Source organism: Odocoileus virginianus, chromosome 18 (assembly GCF_023699985.2).
Source record: "Odocoileus virginianus isolate 20LAN1187 ecotype Illinois chromosome 18, Ovbor_1.2, whole genome shotgun sequence".
NCBI classification, from domain to species: Eukaryota; Metazoa; Chordata; class Mammalia; order Artiodactyla; family Cervidae; genus Odocoileus; species Odocoileus virginianus.
The window spans coordinates 32,934,349-32,949,453 of NC_069691.1; the positions used below are offsets into that span (position 1 = coordinate 32,934,349).

The 15,105-nt window shown below is 39.8% G+C and overlaps 1 protein-coding gene across 3 annotated transcripts in view; it reads right to left on the reverse strand.

Moving 5' to 3' along the window:
* Nucleotides 1-15,105, reverse strand: part of BNC2 (basonuclin zinc finger protein 2) — a 466,221-nt gene that overhangs the window by 309,636 nt on the left and 141,480 nt on the right. For all 3 annotated transcript variants that reach the window (XM_070480546.1, XM_070480545.1, XM_070480549.1), the window contains exon 2: nucleotides 6,549-6,749. In XM_070480546.1, coding sequence (XP_070336647.1) covers nucleotides 6,549-6,749 — 201 coding nt within the window. The remainder of the gene's footprint in view (nucleotides 1-6,548; nucleotides 6,750-15,105) is intronic.

Consider the following 15,105-nt stretch of genomic DNA (forward strand, 5'->3'; position numbering starts at 1 on the left):
TTTTGACTCTCTTTCCCCTCCTCTCCCTGGTTCTTAAGTAGATGGAGGATCACCAAGCAAAATGTGGAAGCCAGCTGCTTTTGGGAAATAAAAATGGCATCAGCTTTGGCAGACAGGGGTAAGATCAATCATTTCCTACGATCCCCAAACAATCTTCTCTCTGACCAAGGCCTAGAGAAGCGTGATTATGTAGCGGCAAAAGCATACCATGAGCGGGACAACAGGATTTTCACATGGTAAAGAATTCATTCCACCCACAGAACAAACCAGGCTCCAAACCTCACGTGAAAGGAAATCTTGGAAAGGAAATCATGGAATCTTGTTCCATGTTCCTTGGACAGCAACAAGCAGGGACTTCCAGAAAATAAAAAATTCTCTCACTGAAAAAGTCACCCCACAATTTACTTTCTTCTCCCGGTTACCAAAAAGTTCCCTGACAACACTCTGCAGGAAAGAAAGGAGTTAACTCGTAGTTCAATTCCAACACCATGATTCCAACTGTGGACACAAGCTAAAGGCAAATTCCAGAGTCTTGTCTCATGCCTTTTGATACATATACACATTATAATCAAAAGTCTCAAGTTCAGAAAATACCTCTTTGGCCTTTCACAGCCATTAGCTATACATGTTTACAGGAAAAGTCCTCTCGAAAGCTTTGCAGACTGATAAAGGCAGATGTCCAATCTAACTTTCTTTAAGGGTGTGTCAGACATGTAAGGTGGGAAGAGAGAAGCACTAGAATGTGTTTTTCATGGAAGTGGATGACGCCAGCTCACTATCTGTAACGGCCAGTTCCTTGGAGTCAGCAGCCCGTGTCACAACGACCTGCAAACTTAAATGCTTTCACTATCACTGGAGTCCTTGCAATCCTGCTTTGGCTGTGACCCATTCCCTTTTGCCCCAACTTCTCCAAGATGCCTTACTCAGCATCTAATTAGTTAGGGAGGATTTGCCGCGGCTCTTAACCCTGACACAGAAGTGGGAGGATGTGCTGCTCTGGGAGCTCAAATCTGTCCTGTCACTCCATTAATCAGATTTCCATAAAGCCACGCACGAATAACGGGATTTATCAGGGAATCTTCAGATACACTCATAAATATAATTATTTTTAAAATACCTACAATTATATAGATAAGATAGCTACACCTTTAGGGATTTATTTTTTGACTGTGGTTACTTGATTCACTCTAGCTTTTGCTAAGGCCTTACAGATGATACACAGACACACAGTCCCAGTTTGCAGATGATAGAAACATGAGAAAAGTAATTTCAAAATGATCACCTACTATGTTCAAAGTCACTTACTGTATCATGGTGAAAATAAACTTGAAATGTGTGCACAGATTTTTTAATATATACCAATCTATACCACATATCCATCTGAGAATATGTTTGTGCCTGCTTTATTTGCTTTCACATGTATATAAACACCATATATAAGGCCTACTACGCTTGTTCCCCTTGCATTACAAATTAGACAGTACCTGTTAAGTGAAGTCTGCCTGTTATACACAGACTTACAAAGTACAGGCCAACACACCTGTGCTACACCCTGTATTTTAACAATTACCCAAATTGCCAATGTTAGTGTTACATGATAAGAATGGATGAGAAGAATTATATTTGAATAGATGTCTACAGTTAAGACTTCAATATAAAACATTATCACTCAAATTAGAGAGGCAAACTAAATTGGAGGTAGGAGTCTACTAATTCAACAGGCTGAAATTACATGCCTCCTAATATAATATAAATATTTATTTTAGCATCAAGACCGTCAGTTTGGTCAATTTAATCCTTTTTTAGTAAGATGTGATTACTGAAACACACCAACTGGAAGAAGGGGAGTAAAAAGGGAGGAGGAAAAGTGCAGAAACCTAGAGATGGCTGATGCCTGGCAGTGAAAGTCATTTTCAAAGACCATTAACTATCAACTGCTTTACTCCGGGCTCTGGTCAAATAAGAATATACATCCTCTGTTAAAAGGGACAGCTGCACGAGGGGGATAGAGTTAAGAATAAAATGCATTCCATGAACTAGACAGAAGAATCAAACCACGATATACAATTAGGCATCTGACCTGTAAGAAACACTGCCTATGTGCCTTTTAAACTGTTAGTGAATAAACATTAAAATTATCTGAGGGTGGGGGCAGGTAGGAAGTCAGACCAAATCACCATTTCCACTTGAGTATATAGATTCAACCAACGGAAACTGTGCTTGCCTATATGAATAGAAAGAACTAAAAGACTACTGGGAGGAAAATGCATATTGAACCTGCTTTTAAATGGATGCCAGCAATGTTGTTATATGTTTCTGACAATATATTTTATTTATCATTTCTCTGAAATGGGCTAGATTTTATATTAGTGAGAAAGTTTGCTTGATTCTGTCCTATCTCTGGTGAGCAGACGCTCTGGTATTAATGTAAATCACTGATTTAATTTTTAGCTTTCTTGGTTTGCCCCTCACCTAACTAGGAAACGATTTCTCTGGTGATAACTAACACATCATGCTAATGAGAGAATCTAATGCACAATAGAAAAATGTCACTACTAATAATATTTGCATGAAGTTAAATAAAGCAACTGTAGGAGAATGTCAGACAGTTGTTCTTTAACAAGACACAGTTTCACAATGAAATTATGTTGTTAATTTTGTTACATCATTGGGTGAATCCTAAATTACTACATAATGATGCACAGAGTCATTTATAATTCTAACTTAGTATTTCACTCGTGTCTGAAAAGAGACCTTATTAAGGGATTCACATTTTATTTGAAACAGGTTAAATATACCTCACCAATAATAAAAGGTAAATGCCTCTAGTAATGTGTAAAGCATAAGCTCTAGCCCTTTACCTGTTACAGTTTTATTTCTGAGAAGATTTCAAAATATATTATTAGACTACTGCATCCCTTGAGGGAGCTACAAACAATTTTAACTGCTATTCTCTCACATGAACAAAGTATTTACAAAAATGGAAAAAAATCATCATTTAAAGCCTGGTTTAAAACAACAACGATTTCCAAAAGCAGACCTTATTTTCTGCTTTTAGCAATACCTTGTGAGTTTAAAATGGGCAAAACAACATTCTGGACTCTAGGAGAAGAACAGAAAAGATGAGCAAAGAGTTTCTGGTTATTCTCGACCTGTCACTGATCAAAGTGACCCAAAGAACTCCCTTTACAGAAGTTAAGAGTCATGCCCTTCAAGGTTATCAAGTATTTGTCTGTATGAAAAAATATTATCCCTTTTGAAAAAAAATCATACTAAAATATGGAAGAAAAATATAGAGGCAAGAAAATGCAATCAAATTGTCATATCTTGAACTTTAGGGGAATAGACTTAGTTCCACCAAATCTAAATTGGCTTCAGATGGCGGTTATCTTTTTGTTAGAATTAGACAGACTGGAACATTTACATATAAGCAGATCTAACTTTGCTCATACAAAACAAAAGACAAAGATTTTTATCTCCCTACTTCCTAAATTACCCATAGAAGACACAACGCTAGAATATTAAATTTCAGTATTCATGAGCTATCTCCCACTTTTAAGTTTTGCTGTAGTTAAATACTACGGATTGTGAATTCTCTATAGTTCAGTTTTGAAACTGGCTAGTCAGTCTTTTCTAATATTTAAAGAAATGATCAGGTAAATCTCACAGTCTTTATCTTATTACAGATAACTTTGAAACAAAAAAATGCCCAAAATATTCACTTCATGAGCTAAGTCCATTTTTTTCCCTTAGAAATTAAAATAATCTTCATACAGAAAAATATCTCTAGGCCTTAGAAATATAAAATTCTGCAGTTTTAACTGGACAAACTTTTACCTGTAGTAAGACAAAAACTGACTTAATGTGTATATTGAGACTAGTATTCCTTGAAACTGTTGGCTTCGAGAGAGATCATGTCAAGAAGTATCTTCCTTACACTGGCACATACACACATGTACACACACACACTGAATCAGCATTGCTGATGAACTATAGGTCAGGAAAATAAACATGTGTATTAAACATGTATAGTACACACTTTAGGATTTACACACAGTTTCAATTTAAGTTTACACAATATTTATACAAACTAAAACATCATCCTGAAGGAGGAAAAAAATGTAAACTTATACCCTCTTTAGATGCTTTCCAAAAATGCAGAGGAGGTAAGCATTTAATAACCATGACAGGAGGAAAAAAGAGGGAGTTGCCAACTACATCAAAACCAAAAAATAAAGCAAACATATAAAATAAAATAACTACACTTTTTAAAATTGTGATTTTCTTTCATTGTACTACTGTTTAGTAAATAGTATAACTAACATTACTTCATACAGCAGCCATAAAGCATAAATTATTTCCCTGTATTTCTACTCTTTCCATAGTCACTGATGCTCACTTTCACACGTATATAAACACAGGTACACACAAAAGAGATTTTTGTATATCCAGAGAGTGAAACAGCTGGATCAAAGACATCATAATGGTTTAGCTACACAAGTTTCTCTCTCTGAGCAATTTCAAATTATTTTCCCAATTTTGATCCACCATTTATATAATTTACTTTTGTTTTTTAGCTAAAATGCTTTGCACAACTTAAAGTCTCCTTAGATTCAAATCTACTTGGAAATGGGCTACTGCCAAAGAAGCAATCTAACACCATCTATGTGGTTCAATAGCCATTTATCAATTGATCATTATCTCTATCTGGTTTTATTAACTCTTTTCTAGCTAGAGGGAGATGTAAACCAACCTCCCCTTTCAAAACACACACACACACACAGACCACGACCTCCAGTAACAAGAAAATCCTGAAGATGATATCTAATTTTTAAAGTAGAGAACAAGTTATTTGATCTTAAGGTCAGTGAAAACATACTCTGTGTTCCAACCAGGAAGACAGTCACAGGGATGTGCTTCAGAAACACACCTCTCAAAGCACCCGGCAGAGGCAAGCCAAAGAGTATCTCTGGGAGGAAATGAACTTTTTAACTTGCAAGAATGGGAAATTGCACATAAAGAGTTGCTTATTGGGCTTGTGTTGATTGCATTTAAATCCCAGCTTACTGTATCAGCAGTAATCAGGGTCCCTCTACAGGATATGTCAAAATACACCTTATTCAAATGCATTTATCCTATCTAGAACTGCGTGATACAACTGTTCTCTAGCTAAAGGCTACAAAACCCTGGCTCTCTGTACTACCTTTCGCAGATATATTTCTAAACTTGTGGTAGTCTCCAGTCTGGCAAACTGGTTTCTTTCCTTCTTCACCAACACTTTAAAAATCAAATTAACTCAATAAAAGTATTTCGTTCTCATGAACTCCTTACAAACAAAACAGGTTTCCATAAAAGAAAGTAATTGCAGTATTTTTTTTAGAGAGAAAGAGGAGCAATACCCATTTCCTAACAACCTCCATCTGCTTACAATCCCAGTGTAGAGTCACACTTTCGTGCTGGGGGGAGGCTAATATCGTACTAACTCTTGCTTTGTGTGGGTCTGATGGAGGCTTTTGAAAAGCAAAGACGTGTCTGGGAGGGAGGCACCAAGGAACTTCCCTCCCTCGCTTGAGCACAGTCCAAGATGAAAGTTTCTGGGTTGTTTCCCTTCGCTTCCTCTCCCCCTCGCTCCCCCTCGGAGCCGCAGAGCCAGCGATTGTGCAAGAGGAGCCGGGCGCGCGGGGCGCGTAGGTACCACCGAGCGCGCGGTACGTGGTACGAGCCGCGGGCTCCGCTGATTAACGAGCAGCCGCCGGCGGCCTTGGGCGGACACGTCGACCCTCCCCGCAGAGCCCGCGGCGGCGGCGCAGCCAGCCGGCCCGAGGACGGCTCTGGGGAGGACGCCGAGGCTGCCCGAGTGTGAGTGCAGCGGCCGGCGGGTGGGCGAGCGGGCGGGAGCCGGGCGGGAGCGGCGGGAGCGCAGGGCCAGCGCGCAAGAGGCGGCGGCGGCGGCCGCGGCGGAGGAGCTGGGACCGGCCAGCGGCTCAGCCCGTCACGCACGCCGCCTCCGCCCGCGCCCTCGGCGGCGCTGCCAGCGGCTCCCGCGCAGCCGCCTCTCCCCGGCCGGGTTCGCAGTCAAGCCGCTTCTAGCCCGGGGAAGTCCGTCGGGCAGGGCCGAGGGGCCCCTATATTTTATGGCCGTGGGGTTGGCAAACCTTACTCTTGAGATAGCAGCCACTTGGATGAAGTGATTAATGCAGATAGATAACATGTCCTGGGTGGGGGTGGGGGTGGCTTTTTATTATTATTGTTATTATTTAACAGAAAACAAAGAAATAAATGAAGTCTTCCCCTGACCCTGGCTGGACTGTGAAACTTTGCCACAAATGCCTTTCCTTTCTTTTACTTCAGTATCCTTTCCCCCCTTTCTTTTAAGGAACCCTTAGGGAAGCCGAGAAGTAACCCTGCTCTTTCCAGTAACAGTTATGACAAAACAGAGCCCAACGACGAAGTGATCAAGATTTCAAAAATGTTTAGAAAGGAAAATACCAGAAACAAAAGTACACATAACAATTCAAGGTTTCCTTAAAAAAAAAAAAGTAACTTACCTGTTGGGACATTCTGAATAAGAGGTTAGTATCAGCGTTTTGCCATGTCCCCATGAACCCTGGTTCAGCCGGAGTCGTTCTGGTTCCGAACTGCATGGAGTTGTCAGTACAGGAGTCTCTTAAAGTCAAGTCTCTTGCCCTCTTTGGCTCTCTGTCTCTCAGTGTCTCTCTTTCTCTCACATCCACTTCTGCCTCTTCTGACTGAAAAGTGAAGGTGGATTTTTGAGCCTCTTGGCAGCCAGTAGCAGGAGTGTAGTGTAGTTAAGAAGCTGGCTGAACTGTGCATTTCATTTGGGAAGGGGGAGATTGGGGGGAAGGAGGGGGTCAGAGCTTCTTTTGCACCTTCTACACAGACACCCCTATCATTTATGCATAGATTGTGACTCCCTGAGCTTGCCTTCGCTCGGTTTAACAGCTGCCGGTCAGGTGTGCAGGCAGCACTGGAGACCCAACCATCAGCTTCAAACTCTCAGCCACTGCATGTCATTGGATGGGAGAGCTGAGAGTCAACTGCACTGTTCCACTGTCAGGCACCGAATGACACCCTGCTCTAACCCCTCTCCAGACACACGGGGAGAGAGACACACTCATGCACACTTCAGCCAGCACGGGAATCGGGGACGGTCCACGGGGCAGGGAGAGGCTGGGGCCCTTCCCAGGGAATTTTCCCCAACAATGCTTTCGGGTATAGCATGCAGTATCTGACATTAGTCTTTGCTTAAACATTTGTAGACTGCTAGGCTTGAAAACATTTTTTTCCCCCTAATTACACTGGAAGAAAGAAATACTCAGCTGTAAGAGAATGTGAAGTTGGCTTAGGTGTTGTCTAAATGTTAGCTCCTAAAAGAAATAGTATGTGCTGGGCTATTTATAATCACATATAAACTCCTGGAGAAAATAATATACATAGTGATGTGACCTTACACTCTAAAAAGTATATAAATAAACCTAGCAGGTTTTTGAACATAGAAGATGCACAATAAACATTTGCAAAATAAATACACACTATTTACAATACAGTTCCCTCGGGGCATTAATTACTCAATTGGATGTTAATAAGAAACTGAATGGAAAAGGAAAAAAGTGTACCTTTTCTTAAAGCTCAGTAAGTAGAAAAAAAAAAAATCCTTTGTTAAAGTTCCTGGATGAAGCTTCTACAATATCCTTTCAAATCATAAAAAAGAAAAAGATGAAGAAAAAAAGCCTGTCCCATTTCAGGCAAAAAGTAATGAATATAAAAATTCCACTTTTTCATTCAAGATCTCTATAGAAAAATTCTATAACATTTTCCAGCCTGATGAAATATAACCTCGATAGCATGTCGTATTTTTAATTAAACCCAGTTTTAAAACAAAACATCTATTTATTAGACCGTATTTATCTACCTTATTTATGGAAAAGCAGAACTGAACAAAATGCACTGTACATAAACAGTAACTCCAAAATGGAAAGGTAAATTCATGTCATCTCATAAAAGTAGTCAGCAGGAAAAAGCCATCCTTCCTAAACTTAAAATGTAAGGCACATTAATCTTCAACCACCTACAAATACCGAGGACAAATGTACCACTCTCCTTGCTCCTTCTTAACTCAAGAATAACAATAAACCTTACTCTCTGAAACAACAAAAGAAACAGAAAAGAGCTTCAATGGCAGCTGGGTGTCATTAGTGGACAATGAGAAAAGATGAGAAAACGTGCACTATGTTGACACAAATGTGCCTTCCCCTCTAGAACCGCCATCTCCTGAAAGCTTTTCTGTTAAACTTCCCTCTGGTTCACCACCATTAAGCACAAAAAAGTCTCAAAAGCAGCAAATTCAATATCTGAAGAGAAACAAACAAGAACCCGAAGAATTGTTGCCTTAAAATATATTAAGTCCACCTGTGGTCAATAAAAATATTCTGGAGGGGGGGAGGCAGAAAAACCCTATGAGTCAATTGTCAACAGTGACTGTACCTTTACAGCTAGCTATTACCCACTTAAACTCCCTCTAAAATTTGCTAGCCTCTTGATTTCTGAAGTGGCACTCAGTGCCTCAGTCAAGCTGCCTGCTCAGCTCCTGACCTTCCCACTAATGGCTGTTATTTGTGGGAGGCTTAAGGACACTGTCAATAGCAAGCTTCCTCCCCGCTCCTTGCAGCCTCTTGTATCGCTTTGCCTGTGTGCTCTCGCTCGCCTGCCTCTGGCTCTCCTGCTCTCACCCTCTCGGCTCCCCCTCCTTCCTTCCTCTCTCCTTCGCTCCCTCTTCTTCTTTTTCCAGCCCCCACCCCTCCTTTCTTGCAGTCCTATGGTCCTCTCCTTTCCCAAGTGTCCCCCTCCCCACCAACCCCACACCACACACACACACACACACACACACACACACAGACAACACAAAAATCAACTGGCATGCAGCAGCAAGCACCTGCAGTAATAGACTCTTTTATTAAAACTGTTATTCTGCAAGACTTGAAATTCCCCGTGGACCGGGCCATGTCAAAGCCGATATAATTAACTAGAGGCTCAGCAACGGATCAATTACCAGACAAGCAAGTGATAGTGAAATCAATGAAAGATCATCAGCCACATTATCAGTGTTGCAACTCATTAGGGCAAAACTGAGAAATGTGCTCAAAGCGAGCCCAAGCAAGGTGGCATTACAAAACAAAGGGCTAATTTGGAGACCCTGCTGTGAACAATCTGTAACAGAATTAGCCTTTTTTCCCCCTAAACTGCACAGCTCTGTAACTAAATGTGACAGACTGAAAGAAGCAGTTTATTAAGACACCAACCCCAAGTTTATTTAGTTCATAAACTCTCTCCTAGAAAATCAATACAGTCTGTACAGGGTTATTAGGCTGACTAGCTAATACATCCAAATCTGGCCTGCCCGGCTGACAAAATGCTACCCAGCCTAGGCAAGCTGAGCTCTTTCAGAGGGCAAAGCTTGGGTTGCCCTAGATGAAACAAGTGTATAGTGTAAATTACTAGTACCTGGCATGTAACTGTCAAGACACATGCCTCAAAAGCACCAGGTTATCTAAGATTTTTTTTTTTTTTACTAAAAATCTATCATGCAATTCTGCACCTGCTAAATGGATTTGATCAAACAAAATTTTAACTTGTTTGTAAGAACAGTCTACAAAGAAGACAAGCTTTCATACGATAAGAGGTAACACTTAACCCTGACTTACCAAGAAGTGAGTGAACAGGTAAACGAAAACAAAAACCTCAGGCATAAACACATACTGTGCTTTGCAGATTTTAAGTTTTGAACAATCATTTTTAAATCAAATCCTCAAAATACAAATTTTGACTCCTCTAGAAACCTCCAAAATGCTTGATTTGAACTTGCCACTTACTTCCACATAGAAACACAGCATGCAGAGTCCTCAATTCTAGGATAATCTTTTGTCTAGCAAGCAGGACACCTATAAGGACACAGGCACAAAAAAATATACACCCACAAGGCACAAACATGATTTGTGAGTTTGTCTACTGGCTATCTAATTTGCAGATTGTAAAATAACTGTCTAGAATCATTTGTACTAAAATTACTTGAAACTAGGGGAGTAGAGGCAAGCATCACTTCCACAGTTTTCTGCTGTCCTGATCCATGTATTTCCACTGAAAGAATCACAAATACTAAAGGCTGTATGTTGGCTTTCCCACTCTTAGTGACAGTGAGAAACAAACCATGGGAAGAAATACACCAATTAGGTCTAAATGGCACCCAAGTTAGTAAAGACACTGTAAGAATGTGAATACATCCACCTCATCACAACATGCAGCAGAAATACACTTACGCAAAAGAAACTCAGATGCAGTTTACAATATTAAAGTAAACCGGAGAACTAAAGAAAAACAAAAAGACAATAGCTTTTGGAAGTGATTTCTTATGTTTATGATGTTTTCACATTTAAAATATTCCAACAAAAGGATTATACTATAAGCATGACTTCAGTGTATGGGCTCTTAAGATACTAAATCCTAAACTTCAAAAGCAAAAAATCTTCATTCTCACAAGACTTTAATAAAATCCAACTTATAGATTCCTGTAAACAAACATTTGCCCCCTAACTTCTGAGCTGGTATTTACCAAGCATCTCATAGCTCATGTTTTTGAGTAATCTATAAAAAAGTTAAATATATATGTATATTCTAAACCTATGCTATAGACACCAATGCTTCAGATAGTAATCAAAAGTTGTAATTACAAAGAAATTTTAGTTTTTAAAACCTTTTTGCATATAACTACATACTGTGCATGTACCCTCAATGAGATCCAATTAGTTACAGAGAATTTGCATTTCAGTTAGTGTGGGATAATAAGACTACAGGGAGGCACAATGCAACTCCACCAGCAGAGTTAGAAAGTGTGTTCTTTCTTGTTAGCTCTGTAAGCAATAATTCCCACAACCGACTATTTTAAATGTTACTGATCTTTTCAATATTTGGGTATTGAGATGGGTTAGATTCTTCCCTCCATTAAAAAAAAAAAGATCACATGTTGGTACAAATATTAGCCACAATGAACACCTTGAGGAAACAAATGAGCTAAGGATTTTGTTTTGTATGTGTGATTTTTTGGGGAGCGGGGGGGGGGGGGGATACTATTTGTTTTCTTTTTAATATTCACTATTAATTTCTTTGAAAACACATTGCTTTCTTAAAATAAGTTCCATAAGTGAGGTAAGGAAGTATCACTGAGACAGTTCTATGTAAATATATGTGGTTTTGTGATAAAGGCATGCATTTAGTACACAGAGAAAGTACTCAAGGATTTTCCTTTTTTCAGCTATGTTTCCAGCAATGTAAATCCTAGGCAAATATCAAATAAATGTACGGTTTATAGACACAGTTTAACAAGCATCTCTAGGACTTCCGCTGGTTCACGGAACAATACCTGTAATTCCCTGGGTTCAGTTCAGCAGCTGTTAACAGATTCTGTAATCTGTAATGACAGTAAACTGGCCTTTGCTCTTCTTTTATGCACTATTCATTTTCAAGGCTTGGTTAAGTACAGAGCTGGGTTAAAGATCAGTGGTTTTTCATGTGACACACGCTGGTATTCATCTAATGGCTTGTCAAGACAAAACTGTCCTGTTCTTGCCAAAATAATAAAAATGACGCTCCACATCGCATGACAATCAGCACTTCCTCGTGGCAAAACAACTCAAGCTTTTGTACTTCACTTATTTTATAGAGAAAAAAAATTATTAAGTAATTGGCTATCCAAACCTATCTACAGAATTAGGCTGCTGTTCTCAAAGGAGATTTTTTAAATGTTATGACCTCTCAACCCTCAATGTATAAACTAGTTTCTAATCAAAACAGACTTCAGAGTATAAAAAGAATGCTGAAACTACAAATTCGTATAGCATTAACGTATATAACTTAATATATGCAAATTATGCAGAAGCAGCAGGCTGGGCCCAGTCACAGAGGTGGGGGTAACCAATTGAGGAAATGTCATTTTTCCTGAGAACAAAGTATGGGACTTGCTTTGCAACATCTGTTGGGCTGTGTGAAATGTTAACAGATGTCTTAAGTGAAAAAAAGGAAAAAGAATTAATAAAGGAAACCTCCTCTGAACAGATAATCCACCCAAATTTCCATATTCCGGAGGAAAAAAGTTGACAGCAACCTTTTTCCCCTGTGAGACCTGCCATCCCTACCTTATTGTGTAAAATTTCATTTTCTATGTGAGGCTAAGGGGAAAAATTTTTTGATTCACTATCAAGAATAGAGAAAACGTAAAGACAATAATTTCCACTGACGTTTTCCCTTTGTGAATAATTATATCATAATCTAAGCTGCCTGTTTTCCCTTGAGTCACATAGGTCATTTGATGGGAGGACAGTGAAAATTCACCCCCCTCTAAAAAATAAAGCACACAGAAAAGATGAACTATTACTCTGCCTGCATGTTACAGGAGAAAGGATGGAAGGAAGAAGATTAAAAAGGAGCTCATCAGGTATGTTAGTTGCTCAGTCGTGTCTGACTCTCAGCGAACACATAGTCTGTACCCTGATAGGCTCTTCTGTCCATGCAAATCTCCAGGCAAGGATTCTGGAGTGGGTTGCCATTCCCTTCTCCAAGGGATCTTCCCAACCCAAGGATCAAACCTGGGTCTCCTGCACTGCAGACAGATTCTTTACTATGTGAGCCACCGGGAGTTTGGATACGAACACATCTCCTGGAAAATCCCATAGACAGAGGAGCCTGGTAGGCTACAGTCCGTGGGGTCACAAAGAGTCAGACACAAGAGTGACTTCACTTCACTACACTTAAAGAGGCCCATCTTCACAAATAAGATTCACCTGTCACACCTGTATCTCCCAGTCCCCACTGGCTCCTAATTTCCTCCCATTACCAGCCTTGTAAGAGTTGAAGTACCTTTCTTTCAACAGCCAAGGGCTCTACAGAAGTCTGATGATCATGAAGAAAAATTTTGGATTCTACTAGTGGGATTTCTTCTTTTTTTTTTTTTTAATAAGTCACTCAGTTGTGTCTGACTCTTTGCGACCTCATGGACTATATACAGTCCACGGAATTCTCCAGGCCAGAATACTGGAGTGGGTAGCCTTTCCCTTCTCCAAGGGATCTTCCCAACCCAGGGATCGAACCCAGGTCTCCTGCATTGCAGGTGGATTCTTTACCAGCTGAGCCACAAGGGAAGCCCTGGATTTCTGCATTTAAATTTTGAGGAAATCAGAAAACTTTTTTCAGATTCTCACTCGTGTATCAATTTACTGGATGATCGAGGTAAACTTGAATGCAGTTGCCTTTAAATCTAGATTTAAATGATGAAGAACGTCTGCCAACTACTGAATCTAACCCTGTGTCTGCTCCGTATGAATGTACTGAACTATGCACCTGTATTCTTCAATAAATCTTTCTCTTTGGAGACAACAATCTTATTATTTATTCTCTAAAAACTTGGGACATAAATTTGGGTTAACAGCTCATGAATTAACTAATTCAAAATGCAGTTCAAGATCTTTACAGATTCAAATAAAGAGAAAAAAATGGTCTTGTCCCCTTGGATTGCCAGTCTCAATCACTGGCCCCTCTCTGCTCTAAGAGTCTGTGTTATGTACATGTTATGTCCTATTTACAACTACACCATCACCAGATGGCTCTGGCAGCCTGGGCTGGGCATTTCAACATATAGAAACCTCAGCCAGGAGAGCCAGTGAAGATCTCGGGACGAGAAAGGCAGGCATGCCTTTGGGTTTTGGTGAGCCTGGTTTTTGCCAAAGCTGCGTGGGTACTAAATCACGCTCTGGTGTTTATTCACAGGAATATCACATTAGAGCACATGACCAAAAAATGACAGTAACTGTTGACCGCCCAAAATTGATCACTTACACTGAGGGAGAAGCTTGTACACGGAAAAAGCAGCACTATGTGATCTCAGACTATGGGGAAGAAAGCCTCCTAAAATGAAGTTTGAACAGGGCAGAGATTTAAGTAACTTTCAGCAGTGGCAGGCACATCTCCCATAAGCAAATGCTACCTAAGCACCTCATCTTTCCCTGGTGAAAGGGAGAAACCATTCTGGTTGACACTTGTCTCAGTACCAATTGGCACAATCCATGTGATACAGCATCTGCTGACAGCCTAATCAGGGGCTCGATTTCAGAGAAACACATCGAGGATGTGTTTTCAGGGACATGTCCAAATGCCATAATCCCTTGATACACTATAAAAAATAAAAATAAAGAGAACTTGGACAGGGTGTGGTGGATGAGGTAGTTTAGAAAATGTTAGGGGAATGATGAATCCTTAGAATCAGGCTATTTGCAGATGCAAAAGCATCTGAGGTAACATGAATCTCAGTCTCCAAGGAGGGGGGGTGGGACATGTTACCTACCCTATTTGGACTTAAAGACAGAAAAATAACTTTATTCATCTTTTTTCAGCTACAAACAGTGACAGTGGCTTCTTTCTTCATAACCTGAAGTTCATGTTTTATGAGAAAGTCTAGAGGAAAATGACATGTATACATGTTTCCTTAAATGAGCATACAGCAGGCAATTATTTTTGTATGACCGTGAAGAGCTGTAAAGATAGTGCTAATTTCTCTATTTACTTCTAAAGTCCCAAGACCTGAGAAACCTGCAGCCCCGGTAAAGTTATCATAGTAATAGTTCAAATTACTGTCCTGAAAGAACATTAGATTGACAGACACCCAGTTAACCCAATTCTTGCTTTCAGAGCTGTCACAGAATAAAGCAACTATGCTGAAGGTATCCCCTTATATGAAATTCACAAACCTAAAATAGTGTAAAAAGTAAAAACACTTGAAGTTTCATAAATTTCAGAAAAAAACAGAGGCTGTATCATATATATACATTTTTCAATGAAGACATGTTAAAACAAAGCAAGTATGAATGCACGTAAAGATTGTCTTCAAAATTAAGGAACTCGAGGCTAGAAACTCATTAACAGCATATTAAAAACAGAAACAATTAATGGTTAACTGAGTCCTGAAAAGTGATATGACATTTGGTGAGGAGTAGAGTTTATAAGGAGGGGCTTCCCTTGGTGGCTCAGCAATAAAGAATCTGC